At 51.7% G+C, this 18,520-nt stretch overlaps 1 protein-coding gene across 1 annotated transcript in view; it reads left to right on the top strand.

The window, feature by feature from the left end:
- Positions 1-1,193: 1,193 nt before the first annotated feature.
- LOC124044489 (bone morphogenetic protein receptor type-2-like) overlaps positions 1,194-18,520 on the top strand; it is a 94,709-nt gene continuing 77,382 nt past the window's right edge. Inside the window, exons 1-2 of the mRNA XM_046364118.1 lie at positions 1,194-1,696; positions 1,824-1,945. Coding sequence (XP_046220074.1) covers positions 1,638-1,696; positions 1,824-1,945 — 181 coding nt within the window. The 5' untranslated portion in view covers positions 1,194-1,637. The remainder of the gene's footprint in view (positions 1,697-1,823; positions 1,946-18,520) is intronic.

Raw genomic sequence — 18,520 nt, forward strand, 5'->3', positions numbered from 1 at the left:
TATTATGGCTGTATACACATTACAACTGTATATATTATGGCTGTATACACATTACAACTGTATATATTATGGCTGTATACACATTACAACTGTATATATTATGGCTGTATATATTACAACTGTATACACATTACAACTGTATACATATTACAACTGTATATATTACAACTGTATACACATTACAACTGTATATATTATGGCTGTATACACATTACAACTGTATATATTACAACTGTATACACATTACAACTGTATATATTATGGCTGTATACACATTACAACTGTTTACACATTACAACTGTATATATTATGGCTGTATACACATTACAACTGTATATATTATGGCTGTATACACATTACAACTGTATATATTATGGCTGTATATATTACAACTGTATACAAATTACAACTGTATATATTATGGCTGTATATATTACAACTGTTTACACATTACAACTGTATATATTATGGCTGTATACACATTACAACTGTATATATTACAACTGTATACACATTACAACTGTATATATTATGGCTGTATACACATTACAACTGTATACATATTACAACTGTATATATTATGGCTGTATACACATTACAACTGTATATATTATGGCTGTATACACATTACAACTGTATACATATTACAACTGTATATATTATGGCTGTATACACATTACAACTGTATATATTACAACTGTATACACATTACAACTGTATACACATTACAACTGTATATATTATGGCTGTATACACATTACAACTGTATATATTACAACTGTATATATTACAACTGTATACACATTACAACTGTATATATTACAACTGTATACACATTACAACTGTATATATTACTGTATACACATTACAACTGTATATATTACAACTGTATATATTACAACTGTATACACATTACAACTGTATATATTACAACTGTATACACATTACAACTGTATACACATTACAACTGTATACATGTTATGGCAATCTACATATTATGGCTGTATACAAATCTATCTGCAACGCTCCAAAACGTGTTTGTACTGATCATGCTCAGGCGAACCCCTCTGTCCATTGCTCGTCTGTCTGGAAAACCTCCGCAAATGGAAACATGTCTTCCCGGTCCGACCCCACCCCCAGCCGGCCCTCCCTGTTCCGTGGCGAGGGGCTTCCCTGCCCACCCGCCTAGTCAGCCTGGCTTTACAGTATGGACACATTTACAACAGGCAGAACACAACTTGTCCATTATGGATGGATATCAAGCGGATTTGATCGGGAATATATATCTTTTTTTGGGAAAACAAGTAGGATCATCAATTTTGTGATAACTTGCTAGTAGAATATACCTGCTTAAATCGCCTATTGAAATGGCAGAAAAGCCGTATGACAGTGCCACCCAGCCAAAAGACTTGTCTTGTCCAGACGGCCACTAGGAAACGTGAGGTTACTGGAGCTGCATTAAAATCGGATTTTTCTCGTTGAATGCGATGACAACTCAATATGTAGCACAGTTAAGTTACAGTGGAGACTCCGTGTCGATTCAAACCCTACAACGTTTAGGCAATTTAATAAGAATAAGGTAGCTAGTTAGGTGATAAGAAAGTATACAGACAACGGTAGCTATTTTACTAGATGAAATGAGATTCCATTTGTTGTTGCTCTGCCTGGGGACCTTCTATTGGACAATCACGGTTAGGTAATTATCTAGTTAAGTTCCTCGTCAATATCAACTATTAAAGCTGGGAAACATTTGAATCATCCCGTTCTATTTTATGTGGATTATGTTGGATTTGATCCGGGCGAATGTATTCGTTTAACATTAGTTTACGGAGTTTTTGGAGAAACCGCCCGTCCCAAATGACCCCAGCAGCCATGGCAGTCCTGTGCCCAATGTCGGCGCTGTCACTGGGGCTGTACATCATCCTGCTCCTCAGTCCTGTTACTGGTAAGTCTCCTTCACCTCCATTTACCCAGCTAGTTGATTCAAATCGATTAAATAAATATACATGCACACTAATTCATTTCCATATGATCTAATTGGAAAATATATTTAGAGTTCCCCATCTCCCTTCCTATAGCTAACTAGCCCTAGTTAGTAAATCAAATCGAGTTTTATTTGTCTCATTCACATGGTTAGTAGATGTTAATGCGAGTGTAGCGAAATGCTTGTGCTTCTAGTTCCGACAATGCAGTAATAACCAACGAGTAATCTAGCTAACAATTACAAAACTCCTAGTTTATACACACAAGTGTAAAGGGATAAAGAATATGTACATAAAGATATATGAATGAGTGATGGTACAGAACGGCATAGGCAAGATACAGTAGATGGTATAGAGTGCAGTATATACAGTATATACACTGTTACTGCAATTTCACAATGTGCCTGCTTTTATTAATTAATATTAATCTGTTGACCATGCCCTGTGAATGAATGTCTAGCCGTGTCATCTCAAGTCAAGACATTACATCGGCACTGAGAATATGATATTGGCAAGCAACAGCAACAATGCCTGTCATCCATACATGGGGTCTATTGATAGGTTATTGATCTGATGGATGGTGAAAGCCTGGTATTATAGGCCATACTGAGATCGGATATTCAGAAAAGGCTCTGATCTACCCTAGATCCTAGTGCCGCTTTGGTTGAAAGTGCTGGAGGCCTATCTCCTGTCAGGAGCCTCCTCAGAGAACATTCAAATGTCGTCCAACTTACTACCATGATGGTAAAGATAATACTTTTTTTTTTTTTTTACTTCTGAGAGTCGAGAGGCTTCAGGAAGCTTTAATTCTACACATTTAGTGTTCAGCCTTGACATGGCTCCTGAGTGGCCCAGCGGTCTAAGGCCCTGGTTCTAAGACCCCGGTTCCATTCCAGGCTGTATCACAGCGGTCTAAGGCCCTGGTTCTAAGACCCCGGTTCCATTCCAGGCTGTATCACAGCGGTCTAAGACCCTGGTTCTAAGACCCCGGTTCCATTCCAGGCTGTATCACAGCTGTCTAAGACCCTGGTTCTAAGACCCCGGTTCCATTCCAGGCTGTATCACAGCGGTCTAAGACCCTGGTTCTAAGACCCCGGTTCCATTCCAGGCTGTATCCCAGCGGTCTAAGGCCCTGGTTCTAAGACCCCGGTTCCATTCCAGGCTGTATCACAGCGGTCTAAGGCCCTGGTTTCTAAGGTATCCCGGTTTTATTCCTTTACAGGCTGTATCACAGCATCTAAGCCCTGGTTCTAAGACCCTGGTTCCATTCCAGGCTGTATCACACAGCTAATCTAAGACCCTGGTTCCATTCCAGGCTGTATCACAGCAGTAAGGTTCCATTCCAGTCTGTATCATAGTGGTCTAAGACCCTGGTTCCATTCCAGGCTGCATCCCATCTAAGACAGTTCCATTCCAGTCTAAAGCTAAAGCCCCGGTTCTAAGACCCCGGTTCCTTTACAGGCTGTATCACAGCAGTCTAAGACCCCGGTTCTAAGACCCTGGTTCCATTCCAGGCTGTATCACAGCAGTCTAAGGCCCCGGTTCTAAGACCCTGGTTCCATTCCAGGCTGTATCACAGCAGTCCAAGGCCCTGGTTCCATTCCAGTCTGTATCATAGTGGTCTAAGGCCCCGGTTCCATTCCAGGCTGCATCCCAGCGGTCTAAGACCCTGGTTCTAAGACCCTGGTTCCATTCCAGTCTGTACCACAGCGGTCTAAGACCCTGGTTCTAAGACCCTGGTTCCATTCCAGGCTGTATCACTAAGTTCTAAAGTCTGGTTCCATTCCAGGATCCCCGGTTCTAAGACCCTGGTTCCATTCCAGGCTGTATCACAGCAGTCTTAGACCCTGGTTCTAAGACCCTGGTTCCATTCCAGGCTGTATCACATCGGTCAGACCCTGGTTCTAAGGCCCTGGTTCCATTCCAGTCTGTATCACATCGGTCTAAGACCCTGGTTCTAAAGCCCTGGTTCCATTCCAGGCTGCATCCCAGTGGTCTAAGACCCTGGTTCTAAGGCCCTGGTTCCATTCCAGGCTGTATCACAGCGGTCTAAGGCCCTGGTTCTAAGGCCCCGGTTTTATTCCAGGCTGTATCACAGCGGTCTAAGACCCCGGTTCCTTTACAGGCTGTATCACAGCAATCTAAGGCCCTGGTTCTAAGGCCCCGGTTCTAAGACCCTGGTTCCATTCCAGGCTGTATCACAGCAGTCTAAAGCCCCGGTTCTAAGACCCCGGTTCCTTTACAGGCTGTATCACAGCAGTCTAAGACCCCGGTTCTAAGACCCTGGTTCCATTCCAGGCTGTATCACAGCAGTCCAAGGCCCTGGTTCCATTCCAGTCTGTATCATAGTGGTCTAAGGCCCTGGTTCTAAGGCCCCGGTTCCATTCCAGGCTGCATCCCAGCGGTCTAAGACCCTGGTTCTAAGACCCTGGTTCCATTCCAGTCTGTACCACAGCGGTCTAAAGCCCCGGTTCTAAGACCCCGGTTCCATTCCAGGCTGTATCACAGCAGTCTAAGGCCCCGGTTCCATTCCAGGCTGCATCCCAGCGGTCTAAGACCCTGGTTCTAAGACCCTGGTTCCATTCCAGTCTGTACCACAGCGGTCTAAAGCCCCGGTTCTAAGACCCCGGTTCCTTTACAGGCTGTATCACAGCAGTCTAAGACCCTGGTTCTAAGACCCTGGTTCCATTCCAGGCTGTATCACAGCAGTCTAAGGCCCCGGTTCTAAGACCCTGGTTCCATTCCAGGCTGTATCACAGCAGTCCAAGGCCCTGGTTCCATTCCAGTCTGTATCATAGTGGTCTAAGGACCCGGTTCCATTCCAGGCTGCATCCCAGCGGTCTAAGACCCTGGTTCTAAGGCCCTGGTTCCATTCCAGTCTGTACCACAGCGGTCTAAGACCCTGGTTCTAAGGCCCTGGTTCCATTCCAGGCTGACCCTGGTTCTAAGGCCCTGGTTCCATTCCAGTCTGTACCACAGCGGTCTAAGACCCTGGTTCTAAAGCCCTGGTTCCATTCCAGGCTGTATCCCAGCGGTCTAAGGCCCTGGTTCAAAGGCCCAGGTTCCATTTCAGGCTCTATCCCAGTGGTCTAAGGCCCTGGTTCCATTCCAGTCTGTATCACAGCGGTCTAAGACCCTGGTTCTAAGACCCCGGTTCCATTCCAGGCTGTATCACAGCAGTCTAAGACCCCGGTTCTAAGACCCTGGTTCCATTCCAGGCTGTATCACAGCAGTCTAAGGCCCCGGTTCTAAGACCCTGGTTCCATTCCAGGCTGTATCACAGCGGTCTAAGGCCCTGGTTCTAAGGCCCCGGTTCCATTCCAGGCTGTATCACAGCGGTCTAAGACCCTGGTTCTAAGGCCCTGGTTCCATTCCAGTCTGTACCACAGCGGTCTAAGACCCTGGTTCTAAGAGCCCTGGTTCCATTCCAGGCTGTATCACAGCGGTCTAAGGCCCAGTTCTAAGACAGGTTCCATTCCAGGTATCCCAGCGGTCTAAGACCCTGGTTCCATTCCAGGCTGTATCACAGCAGTCTAAGACCCTGGTTCTAAGGCCCTGGTTCCATTCCAGTCTGTATCACAGTCTAAGACCCTGGTTCTAAGGCCCTGGTTCCATTCCAGTCTGTATCACATAAGACCCTGGTTCTAAGACCCTGGTTCCATTCCAGGCTGTATCACAGCGGTCTAAGGCCCTGGTTCTAAGGCCCTGGTTCCATTCCAGGCTGTATCACACAGACCCCGGTTCCTTTACAGGCTGTATCACAGCAATCTAAGGCCCTGGTTCTAAGACCCTGGTTCCATTCCAGGCTGCATCACAGCAGTCTAAACCCTGGTTCTAAGACCCTGGTTCCATTACAGGCTGTATCACAGCAGTCTAAGACCCTGGTTCTAAGACCCTGGTTCCATTCCAGGCTGTATCACAGCAGTCTAAGACCCTGGTTCTAAGACCCTGGTTCCATTCCAGGCTGTATCACAGCAGTCCAAGGCCCTGGTTCCATTCCAGTCTGTATCATAGTGGTCTAAGGCCCCGGTTCCATTCCAGGCTGCATCCCAGTGGTCTAAGACCCTGGTTCTAAGACCCTGGTTCCATTCCAGTCTGTACCACAGCGGTCTAAAGCCCCGGTTCTAAGACCCGGTTCCATTCCAGGCTGTATCACAGCAGTCTAAGACCCCGGTTCTAAGACCCTGGTTCCATTCCAGGCTGTATCACAGCAGTCTAAGGCCCCGGTTCTAAGACCCTGGTTCCATTCCAGGCTGTATCACAGCAGTCTAAGGCCCCGGTTCTAAGACCCTGGTTCCATTCCAGGCTGTATCACAGCAGTCCAAGGCCCTGGTTCCATTCCAGTCTGTATCATAGTGGTCTAAGGCCCCGGTTCCATTCCAGGCTGCATCCCAGCGGTCTAAGACCCTGGTTCTAAGGCCCTGGTTCCATTCCAGTCTGTATCACAGCGGTCTAAGACCCTGGTTCTAAAGCCCTGTTCCATTCCAGGCTGTATCCCAGCAGTCTAAGGCCCTGGTTCAAAGGCCCAGGTTCCATTCCAGGCTCTATCCCAGCAGTCTAAGGCCCTGGTTCCATTCCAGTCTGTATCACAGCGGTCTAAGACCCTGGTTCTAAGGCCCTGGTTCCATTCCAGTCTGTATCACAGCGGTCTAAGACCCTGGTTCTAAGGCCCTGGTTCCAGGCCATCCCAGCAGTCTAAGAGTTCTAAGGCCCTGGTTCCATTCCAGGCTGTATCACAGCGGTCTAAGGCCCTGGTTCTAAGGCCCCGGTTTTATTCCAGGCTGTATCACAGCGGTCTAAGACCCTGGTTCTAAGGCCCTGGTTCCATTCCAGTCTGTACCACAGCGGTCTAAGACCCTGGTTCTAAAGCCCTGGTTCCATTCCAGGCTGTATCCCAGCGGTCTAAGGCCCTGGTTCAAAGGCCCAGGTTCCATTCCAGGCTCTATCCCCCTAAGGCCCTGGTTCCATTCCAGTCTGTATCACAGCGGTCTAAGACCCTGGTTCTAAGGCCCTGGTTCCATTCCAGTCTGTATCACATCGGTCTAAGACCCTGGTTCTAAGGCCCTGGTTCCATTCCAGTCTGTATCACAGCGGTCTAAGACCCTGGTTCTAAGACCCCGGTTCCATTCCAGGCTGTATCACAGCGGTCTAAGGCCCTGGTTCTAAGGCCCCGGTTTTATTCCAGGCTGTATCACAGCGGTCTAAGACCCCGGTTCCTTTACAGGCTGTATCACAGCAATCTAAGGCCCTGGTTCTAAGGCCCCGGTTCTAAGACCCTGGTTCCATTCCAGGCTGTATCACAGCAGTCTAAAGCCCCGGTTCTAAGACCCCGGTTCCTTTACAGGCTGTATCACAGCAGTCTAAGACCCGGTTCTAAGACCCTGGTTCCATTCCAGGCTGTATCACAGCAGTCTAAGGCCCCGGTTCTAAGACCCTGGTTCCATTCCAGGCTGTATCACAGCAGTCCAAGGCCCTGGTTCCATTCCAGTCTGTATCATAGTGGTCTAAGGCCCCGGTTCCATTCCAGGCTGCATCCCAGCGGTCTAAGACCCTGGTTCTAAGACCCTGGTTCCATTCCAGTCTGCACCACAGCGGTCTAAAGCCCCGGTTCTAAGACCCCGGTTCCTTTACAGGCTGTATCACAGCAGTCTAAGACCCCGGTTCTAAGACCCTGGTTCCATTCCAGGCTGTATCACAGCAGTCTAAGGCCCCGGTTCTAAGACCCTGGTTCCATTCCAGGCTGTATCACAGCAGTCTAAGGCCCCGGTTCTAAGACCCTGGTTCCATTCCAGGCTGTATCACAGCAGTCCAAGGCCCTGGTTCCATTCCAGTCTGTATCATAGTGGTCTAAGGCCCCGGTTCCATTCCAGGCTGCATCCCAGCGGTCTAAGACCCTGGTTCTAAGGCCCTGGTTCCATTCCAGTCTGTACCACAGCGGTCTAAGACCCTGGTTCTAAAGCCCTGGTTCCATTCCAGGCTGTATCCCAGCGGTCTAAGGCCCTGGTTCAAAGGCCCAGGTTCCATTCCAGGCTCTATCCCAGCGGTCTAAGGCCCTGGTTCCATTCCAGTCTGTATCACAGCGGTCTAAGACCCTGGTTCTAAGGCCCTGGTTCCATTCCAGTCTGTATCACATCGGTCTAAGACCCTGGTTCTAAGGCCCTGGTTCCATTCCAGGCTGCATCCAGCAGCTAAGACCCTGGCTAAGGCCCTGGTTCCATTCCAGTCTGCAGCGGTCTAAGACCCTGGTTCTAAAGCCCTGGTTCCATTCCAGGCTGTATCCCAGCGGTCTAAGGCCCTGGTTCAAAGGCCCAGGTTCCATTCCAGGCTCTATCCCAGCGGTCTAAGGCCCTGGTTCAAAGGCCCAGGTTCCATTCCAGGCTCTATCCCAGTGGTCTAAGGCCCCGGTTCCATTCCAGGCTGTATTACAGCGGTCTAAGGCCCTGGTTCAAAGGCCCAGGTTCCATTCCAGGCTCTATCCCAGTGGTCTAAGGCCCCGGTTCCATTCCAGTCTGTATCACAGCAGTCTAAGGCCCTGGTTCTGAGGCCTTGGTTCCATTCCAGTCTGTATCACAGCAGTCTAAGGCCCCGGTTCCATTCCAGGCTGTATCACAACCGGCCGTGATTGGGAGTCCCATAGGGCGGCTCACAATTGGCCCAGAGACGTCCAGGTTTGGCCGGTGTAGGGTCATTGTAAATAAGAATGAGTTCTTAAATAAGTTAAATGAGTTCTTAACAGAACCCTTGCCTAGTTAAATATAGTGCACTACTTTTAACCAGAACCCAATGGCCAATGGCACCCTATCCCCTATATATTGCACTAATTTGAACCAGAACCCAATGTCACCCTATCCCCTATATAGTGCACTGCTTTTAACCAGAACCCTATGGCCAATGGCACCCTACCCAAAGTATAATAATCATTTTCCATTTAACAGACTATTTTATCCAAATCAGTGGGTGATTCCCCTCTAATCAGGGACTGATTCCCCTCTAAACGGGGACTGATTCCCCTCTAATCGGGGACTGATTTAGACCTGGGACACCAGGTGGGTGATTCCCCTCTATTCAGAGACTGATTTAAACCTGGGACACCAGGTGGGTGATTCCCCTCGAATCGGGGACTGATTTAGACCTGGGACACCAGGTGGGTGATTCCCCTCTAATCAGGGACTGATTTAGACCTGGGACACCAGGTGGGTGATTCCTCTCTAATCAGGGACTGGTTTAGACCTGGGACACCAGGTGGGTGATTCCCCTCTAATTAGGGACCGATTTAGACCTGGGACACCAGGTGGGTGATTCCCCTCTAATCAGGGACTGATTTAGACCTGGGACACCAGGTGGGTGATTCCCCTCTAATCAGGGCCTGATTTAGACCTGGGACACCAGGTGGGTGATTCCCCTCTAATCAGGGACTGATTTAGACCTGGGACACCAGGTGGGTGATTCCCCTCCAATCAGGGACTGGTTTAGACCTGGGACACCAGGTGGGTGATTCCCCTCTACTCAGGGACTGGTTTAGACCTGGGACACCAGGTGGGTCATTCCCCTCCAATCAGGGACTGGTTTAGACCTGGGACACCAGGTGGGTGATTCCCCTCTAATCAGGGACTGGTTTAGACCTGGGACACCAGGTGGGTGATTCCCCTCTAATCAGGGCCTGATTTAGACCTGGGACACCAGGTGGGTGATTCCCCTCTAATCAGGGACTGATTTAGACCTGGGACACCAGGTGGGTGATTCCCCTCCAATCAGGGACTGGTTTAGACCTGGGACACCAGGTGGGTGATTCCCCTCTACTCAGGGACTGGTTTAGACCTGGGACACCAGGTGGGTCATTCCCCTCCAATCAGGGACTGGTTTAGACCTGGGACACCAGGTGGGTGATTCCCCTCTAATCAGGGACTGGTTTAGACCTGGGACACCAGGTGGGTGATTCCCCTCTAATCAGGGACTGGTTTAGACCTGGGACACCAGGTGGGTGATTCCCCTCTAATCAGGGACTGATTTAGACCTGGGACACCAGGTGGGTGATTCCCCTCTAATCAGGGACTGGTTTAGACCTGGGACACCAGGTGGGTGATTCCCCTCTAATCAGGGACTGATTTAGACCTGGGACACCAGGTGGGTGTAATTAATGATCAGGTACAACAGAAAAGCAACAGGCTCCGGATTAACGGTAACGGTTGAATACCGCTGCCTCGTAGGGTAACGGTTGAATACCCCTGCCTCGTAGGGTAACGGTTGAATACCCCTGCCTCGTAGGGTAACGGTTGAATACCGCTGCCTCGTAGGGTAACGGTTGAATACCCCTGCCTCGTAGGGTAACGGTTGAATACCGCTGCCTCGTAGGGTAACGGTTGAATACCGCTGCCTCGTAGGGTAACGGGTGAATACCCCTGCCTCGTAGGGTAACGGTCGAATACCCCTGCCTCGTAGGGTAACTGTTGAATACCCCTGCCTCGTAGGGTAACAGTTGAATACCCCTGCCTAGTAGGGTAACAGTTGAATAACCCTGCCTCGTAGGGTAACGGTTGAATACCGCTGCCTCGTAGGGTAACGGTTGAATACCCCTGCCTCGTAGGGTAACGGTTGAATACCCCTGCCTCGTAGGGTAACGGTTGAATACCGCTGCCTCGTAGGGTAACGGTTGAATACCCCTGCCTCGTAGGGTAACGGTTGAATACCCCTGCCTCGTAGGGTAACGGTTGAATACCGCTGCCTCGTAGGGTAACGGTTGAATACCGCTGCCTCGTAGGGTAACGGGTGAATACCCCTGCCTCGTAGGGTAACCCGAATACCCCTGCCTCGTAGGGTAACAGTTGAATACCCCTGCCTCGTAGGGTAACAGTTGAATACCCCTGCCTAGTAGGTTAACAGTTGAATAACCCTACCTCGTAGGGTAACAGTTGAATACCCCTGCCTCATAGGGTAACAGTTGAATACCCCTGCCTCGTAGGGTAACGGTTGAATACCCCTGCGTCGTAGGGTAACGGTTGAATAACCCTGCCTCGTAGGGTAACGGTTGAATACCCCTGCCTCGTAGGGTAACGGTTGAATACCGCTGCCTCGTAGGGTAACGGTTGAATACCCCTGCCTCGTAGGGTAACGGTTGAATACCGCTGCCTCGTAGGGTAACGGTTGAATACCGCTGCCTCGTAGGGTAACGGGTGAATACCCCTGCCTCGTAGGGTAACGGTCGAATACCCCTGCCTCGTAGGGTAACTGTTGAATACCCCTGCCTCGTAGGGTAACCGTTGAATACCCCTGCCTAGTAGGGTAACAGTTGAATAACCCTGCCTCGTAGGGTAACGGTTGAATACCGCTGCCTCGTAGGGTAACGGTTGAATACCCCTGCCTCGTAGGGTAACGGTTGAATACCCCTGCCTCGTAGGGTAACGGTTGAATACCGCTGCCTCGTAGGGTAACGGTTGAATACCCCTGCCTCGTAGGGTAACGGTTGAATACCCCTGCCTCGTAGGGTAACGGTTGAATACCGCTGCCTCGTAGGGTAACGGTTGAATACCGCTGCCTCGTAGGGTAACGGGTGAATACCCCTGCCTCGTAGGGTAACGGTCGAATACCCCTGCCTCGTAGGGTAACAGTTGAATACCCCTGCCTCGTAGGGTAACAGTTGAATACCCCTGCCTAGTAGGTTAACAGTTGAATAACCCTACCTCGTAGGGTAACAGTTGAATACCCCTGCCTCATAGGGTAACAGTTGAATACCCCTGCCTCGTAGGGTAACGGTTGAATACCCCTGCGTCGTAGGGTAACGGTTGAATAACCCTGCCTCGTAGGGTAACGGTTGAATACCCCTGCCTCGTAGGGTAACGGTTGAATACCCCTGCCTCGTAGGGTAACGGGTGAATACCCCTGCCTCGTAGGGTAACGGTTGAATACCCCTGCCTCGTAGGGTAACGGTTGAATACCGCTGCCTCGTAGGGTAACGGTTGAATACCCCTGCCTCGTAGGGTAACGGTTGAATACCCCTGCCTCGTAGGGTAACGGTTGAATACCGCTGCCTCGTAGGGTAACGGTTGAATACCCCTGCCTCGTAGGGTAACGGTTGAATACCCCTGCCTCGTAGGGTAACGGTTGAATACCCCTGCCTCGTAGGGTAACGGGAATACCCCTGCCTCGTAGGGTAACGGGTTGAATACCCCTGCCTCGTAGGGTAACGGTTGAATACCCCTGCCTCGTAGGGTAACGGTTGAATACCCCTGCCTCGTAGGGTAACGGGTGAATAACCCTGCCTCGTAGGGTAACGGGTGAATAACCCTGCCTCGTAGGTTAACGGGTGAATACCCCTGCCTCGTAAGGTAACGGTTGAATACCCCTGCCTCGTAGGGTAACGGGTGAATAACCCTGCCTCGTAGGGTAATGGGTGAATAACCCTGCCTCATAGGGTAACGGTTGAATACCCCTGCCTCGTAGGGTAACGGGTGAATAACCCTGCCTCGTAGGGTAACGGGTGAATACCCCTGCCTCGTAGGGTAACGGTTGAATAACCCTGCCTCGTAGGGTAACGGTGAATACCACTGCCTCGTAGGGTAACGGGTGAATACCCCTGCCTCGTAGGGTAACGGTTGAATACCCCTGCCTCGTAGGGTAACAGTTGAATACCCCTGCCTCGTAGGGTAACAGTTGAATACCCCTGCCTAGTAGGGTAACAGTTGAATAACCCTGCCTCTTAGGGTAACAGTTGAATACCCCTGCCTCGTAGGGTAACAGTTGAATACCCCTGCCTCGTAGGGTAACAGTTGAATACCCCTGCCTCGTAGGGTAACGGTTGAATAACCCTGCCTCGTAGGGTAACGGTTGAATACCCCTGCCTCGTAGGGTAACGGTTGAATACCCCTGCCTCGTAGGGTAACGGGTGAATACCCCTGCCTCGTAGGGTAACGGGTGAATACCCCAGCCTCGTAGGGTAACGGGTGAATACCCCTGCCTCGTAGGGTAACGGGTGAATACCCCTGCCTCGTAGGGTAACGGTTGAATACCCCTGCCTCGTAGGGTAACGGGTGAATAACCCTGGTCTAAAGGATAAGCTAAAGCTGAAAATGTCAGCCATGTTGAATATGATAATTTATCACTCCTTTCCACAGGCTGTTGACACCATTTTCTCTTCTTGACAGTCTCTCCCTCCGGTCACTGAGAAAATGGTGACTTAATGCGGTGGAAAAGTCTTTTCTTCCTCTATCAGCAGCATACCAGGACCCCACAGCAACTCCAAAACAAACCATATCAGCAATATTTGGGATGGTCTCTCCATGACGAAATGGTGGCCTCCTGATAGTAGCTGATGAGGTAGAGCAGTAAAACTCCAGACGACATGCCAAGAGAGGAGATGGAATGGGGTCGGAGTCCAAAATGGCCACCTACTCCCTATATAGTGCACTACTTTTGACCAGATTATCCCAAATGGCCACCTACTCCCTATATAGTGCACTACTTTTGACCAGATTATCCCAAATGGCCACCTACTCCCTATATAGTGCACTACTTTTGACCAGATTATCCCAAATGGCCACCTACTCCCTATATAGTGCACTACTTTTGACCAGATTATCCCAAAAGGCCACCATACCATTTCCCCTTTGTTGTTCCCTATGAAGGGAAATGGTGTTGAAGGACCACATTTTTGTAGATGTTAGGCATGTTTAAATCGTCGAGAGATAAAATCATAATTTAATATAATTAATATTTTAATGCACAATGCTGCTGACAGCAACGGTTTGGGTCTCAGCAATGGTCTCAGCAACGGTCTGGGTCTCAGCAACGGTCTGGGTCTCAGCAACGGTTTGGGTCTTAGCAACGGTCTCAGCAACGGTCTGGGTCTCAGCAACTGTCTGGGTCTCAGCAACGGTCTGGGTCTCAGCAACGGTCTGGGTCTCAGCAACGGTCTGGGTCTCAGCAACGGTCTGGGTCTCAGCAACGGTCTCAGCACCGGTTTGGGTCTCAGCAACGGTCTGGGTCTCAGCAACGGTCTCAGCAACGGTCTGGGTCTCAGCAACGGTCTGGGTCTCAGCAACGGTCTCAGCAACGGTCTGGGTCTCAGCAACGGTCTGGGTCTCAACAACGGTCTGGGTCTCAGCAAACGGTCTCAGCAACGGTCTGGGTCTCAGCAACGGTCTCAGCAACGGTCTGGGTCTCAGCAACGGTCTGGGTCTCAGCAACGGTCTGGGTCTCAGCAACGGTCTGGGTCTCAACAACGGTTTGGGTCTCAGCAACGGTCTCAGCAACGGTCTGGGTCTCAGCAACGGTCTGGGTCTCAGCAACGGTCTGGGTCTCAGCAATGGTCTCAGCAACGGTTTGGGTCTCAGCAACGGTCTGGGTCTCAGCAACGGTCTCAGCAACGGTCTGGGTCTCAGCAACGGTCTCAGCAACGGTCTGGGTCTCAGCAACGGTCTCAGCAACGGTTTGGGTCTCAGCAACGGTCTGGGTCTCAGCAACGGTCTCAGCAACGGTTTGGGTCTCAGCAACGGTCTGGGTCTCAGCAACGGTCTCAGCAACGGTCTGGGTCTCAGCAACGGTCTCAGCAACGGTCTGGGTCTCAGCAACGGTTTGGGTCTCAGCAACGGTTTGGGTCTCAGCAACGGTTTGGGTCTCAGCAACGGTCTCAGCAACGGTCTGGGTCTCAGCAACGGTTTGGGTCTCAGCAACGGTTTGGGTCTCAGCAACGGTTTGGGTCTCAGCAACGGTTTGGGTCTCAGCAACGGTTTCAGCAACGGTCTGAGTCTCAGCAACTGTCTCAGCAACCGTCTGGGTCTCAGCAACGGTCTGGGTCTCAGCAACGGTCTGGGTCTCAGCAACGGTCTGGGTCTCAGCAACGGTTTGGGTCTCAGCAACGGTTTGGGTCTCAGCAACGGTCTGGGTCTCAGCAACGGTCTCAGCAACAGTTTGGGTCTCAGCAACGGTCTGGGTCTCAGCAACGGTCTCAGCAACGGTTTGGGTCTCAGCAACGGTTTGGGTCTCAGCAACGGTCTGAGTCTCAGCAACGGTCTGAGTCTCAGCAACGGTCTGTGTCTCAGCAACGGTCTCAGCAACGGTCTGGGTCTCAGCAACGGTTTGGGTCTCAGCAACGGTTTGGGTCTCAGCAACGATTTGGGTCTCAGCAACGGTCTCAGCAACGGTCTGAGTCTCAGCAACGGTCTCAGCAATGGTCTGGGTCTCAGCAACGGTCTGAGCAACGGTCTGGGTCTCAGCAACGGTCTCAGCAACGGTCTGGGTCTCAGCAACGGTCTGGGTCTCAGCAACGGTCTCAGCAACGGTCTCAGCAACGGTCTGGGTCTCAGCAACGGTCTGGGTCTCAGCAACGGTCTCAGCAACGGTCTGGGTCTCAGCAACGGTCTCAGCAACGGTCTGGGTCTCAGCAACGGTTTGGGTCTCAGCAACGGTCTCAGCAACGGTTTGGGTCTCAGCAACGGTCTGGGTCTCAGCAACGGTCTCAGCAACAGTTTGGGTCTCAGCAACGGTCTGTGTCTCAGCAACGGTCTCAACAACGGTCTGGGTCTCAGCAACGGTTTGGGTCTCAGCAACGGTTTGGGTCTCAGCAACGATTTGGGTCTCAGCAACGGTCTCAGGAACGGTCTGAGTCTCAGCAACGGTCTGGGTCTCAGCAACGGTCTGAGCAACGGTCTGGGTCTCAGCAACGGTCTCAGCAACGGTCTGGGTCTCAGCAACGGTCTGGGTCTCAGCAACGGTCTGGGTCTCAGCAACGGTCTGGGTCTCAGCAACGGTCTGGGTCTCAGCAACGGTTTAGGGTCTCAGCAACGGTCTGGGTCTCAGCAACGGTCTGGGTCTCAGCAACGGTCTCAGCAACGGTCTGGGTCTCAGCAACGGTCTCAGCAACGGTCTGGGTCTCAGCAACGGTCTGGGTCTCAGCAACGGTCTCAGCAACGGTCTGGGTCTCCGCAACGGTCTCAGCAACGGTCTGGGTCTCAGCAACGGTCTGGGTCTCAGCAACGGTCTGGGTCTCAGCAACGGTCAGGGTCTCAGCAACGGTTTGGGTCTCAGCAACGGTCTGGGTCTCAGCAACGGTCTCAGCAACGGTCTGGGTCTCAGCAACGGTCTGGGTCTCAGCAACGGTCTGGGTCTCAGCAACGGTCTCAGCAACGGTCTCAGCAACGGTCTGGGTCTCAGCAACGGTCTGGGTCTCAGCAACGGTCTGGGTCTCAGCAATGGTCTCAGCAACGGTTTGGGTCTCAGCAACGGTCTGGGTCTCAGCAACGGTCTCAGCAACGGTCTGGGTCTCAGCAACGGTCTCAGCAACGGTCTCAGCAACGGTCTGGGTCTCAGCAACGGTCTGGGTCTCAGCAACGGTCTGGGTCTCAGCAATGGTCTCAGCAACGGTTTGGGTCTCAGCAACGGTCTGGGTCTCAGCAACGGTCTCAGCAACGGTCTGGGTCTCAGCAACGGTCTCAGCAACGGTCTGGGTCTCAGCAACGGTCTCAGCAACGGTTTGGGTCTCAGCAACGGTCTGGGTCTCAGCAACGGTCTCAGCAACGGTTTGGGTCTCAGCAACGGTCTGGGTCTCAGCAACGGTCTCAGCAACGGTCTGGGTCTCAGCAACGGTCTCAGCAACGGTCTGGGTCTCAGCAACGGTTTGGGTCTCAGCAACGGTTTGGGTCTCAGCAACGGTTTGGGTCTCAGCAACGGTCTCAGCAACGGTCTGGGTCTCAGCAACGGTTTGGGTCTCAGCAACGGTTTGGGTCTCAGCAACGGTTTGGGTCTCAGCAACGGTTTGGGTCTCAGCAACGGTTTCAGCAACGGTCTGAGTCTCAGCAACTGTCTCAGCAACGGTCTGGGTCTCAGCAACGGTCTGGGTCTCAGCAACGGTCTGGGTTTCAGCAACGGTCTGGGTCTCAGCAACGGTTTGGGTCTCAGCAACGGTTTGGGTCTCAGCAACGGTCTGGGTCTCAGCAACGGTCTCAGCAACAGTTTGGGTCTCAGCAACGGTCTGGGTCTCAGCAACGGTCTCAGCAACGGTTTGGGTCTCAGCAACGGTTTGGGTCTCAGCAACGGTCTGCAACGGTCTCAGCAACGGTCTGAGTCTCAGCAACGGTCTGTGTCTCAGCAACGGTCTCAGCAACGGTCTGGGTCTCAGCAACGGTTTGGGTCTCAGCAACGGTTTGGGTCTCAGCAACGATTTGGGTCTCAGCAACGGTCTCAGCAACGGTCTGAGTCTCAGCAACGGTCTCAGCAATGGTCTGGGTCTCAGCAACGGTCTGAGCAACGGTCTGGGTCTCAGCAACGGTCTCAGCAACGGTCTGGGTCTCAACAACGGTCTGGGTCTCAGCAACGGTCTCAGCAACGGTCTGGGTCTCAGCAACGGTCTGGGTCTCAGCAACGGTCTGGGTCTCAGCAACGGTCTCAGCAACGGTCTGGGTCTCAGCACCGGTCTGGGTCTTAGCAACGGTCTGGGTCTCAGCAACGGTTTGGGTCTCAGCAACGGTCTCAGCAACGGTTTGGGTCTCAGCAACGGTCTGGGTCTCAGCAACGGTCTCAGCAACAGTTTGGGTCTCAGCAACGGTCTGTGTCTCAGCAACGGTCTCAGCAACGGTCTGGGTCTCAGCAACGGTTTTGGTCTCAGCAACGGTTTGGGTCTCAGCAACGATTTGGGTCTCAGCAACGGTCTCAGGAACGGTCTGAGTCTCAGCAACGGTCTGGGTCTCAGCAACGGTCTGAGCAACGGTCTCAGGGTCTCAGCCTGGGTCTCAGCAACGGTCTGGGTCTCAGCAACGGTCTGGGTCTCAGCAACGGTCTGGGTCTCAGCAACGGTCTGGGTCTCAGCAACGGTCTGGGTCTCAGCAACGGTCTGGGTCTCAGCAACGGTCTGGGTCTCAGCAACGGTTTAGGGTCTCAGCAACGGTCTGGGTCTCAGCAACGGTCTGGGTCTCAGCAACGGTCTCAGCAACGGTCTGGGTCTCAGCAACGGTCTCAGCAACGGTCTGGGTCTCAGCAACGGTCTGGGTCTCAGCAACGGTCTCAGCAACGGTCTGGGTCTCCGCAACGGTCTCAGCAACGGTCTGGGTCTCAGCAACGGTCTGGGTCTCAGCAACGGTCTGGGTCTCAGCAACGGTCAGGGTCTCAGCAACGGTTTGGGTCTCAGCAACGGTCTGGGTCTCAGCAACGGTCTCAGCAACGGTCTGGGTCTCAGCAACGGTCTGGGTCTCAGCAACGGTCTGGGTCTCAGCAACGGTCTCAGCAACGGTCTCAGCAACGGTCTGGGTCTCAGCAACGGTCTGAGTCTCAGCAACGGTTTGGGTCTCAGCAACGGTTTGGGTCAGTAGACAGGACATCTAAACATGTGTATGGGTTGGCTTCACACTGTTCACAGTGGACAGGAGCAGAAGTTTAGCCTCACTCGTCAAAGCTTTTAGTTGTTGTAGAAATTGACCCACTATGGTGTTTGCTGTCTTATTTCTTCCTGCCGAGTCTTTAAACAACGGTCTCAGCAACGGTCTGGGTCTCAGCAACGGTCTGGGTCTCAGCAACGGTCTCAGCAACGGTCTGGGTCTCAGCAACGGTCTTGG

The sequence above is a fragment of the Oncorhynchus gorbuscha genome, linkage group LG09 (genome assembly GCF_021184085.1).
Source record: "Oncorhynchus gorbuscha isolate QuinsamMale2020 ecotype Even-year linkage group LG09, OgorEven_v1.0, whole genome shotgun sequence".
In the NCBI taxonomy this organism is placed as follows: Eukaryota; Metazoa; Chordata; class Actinopteri; order Salmoniformes; family Salmonidae; genus Oncorhynchus; species Oncorhynchus gorbuscha.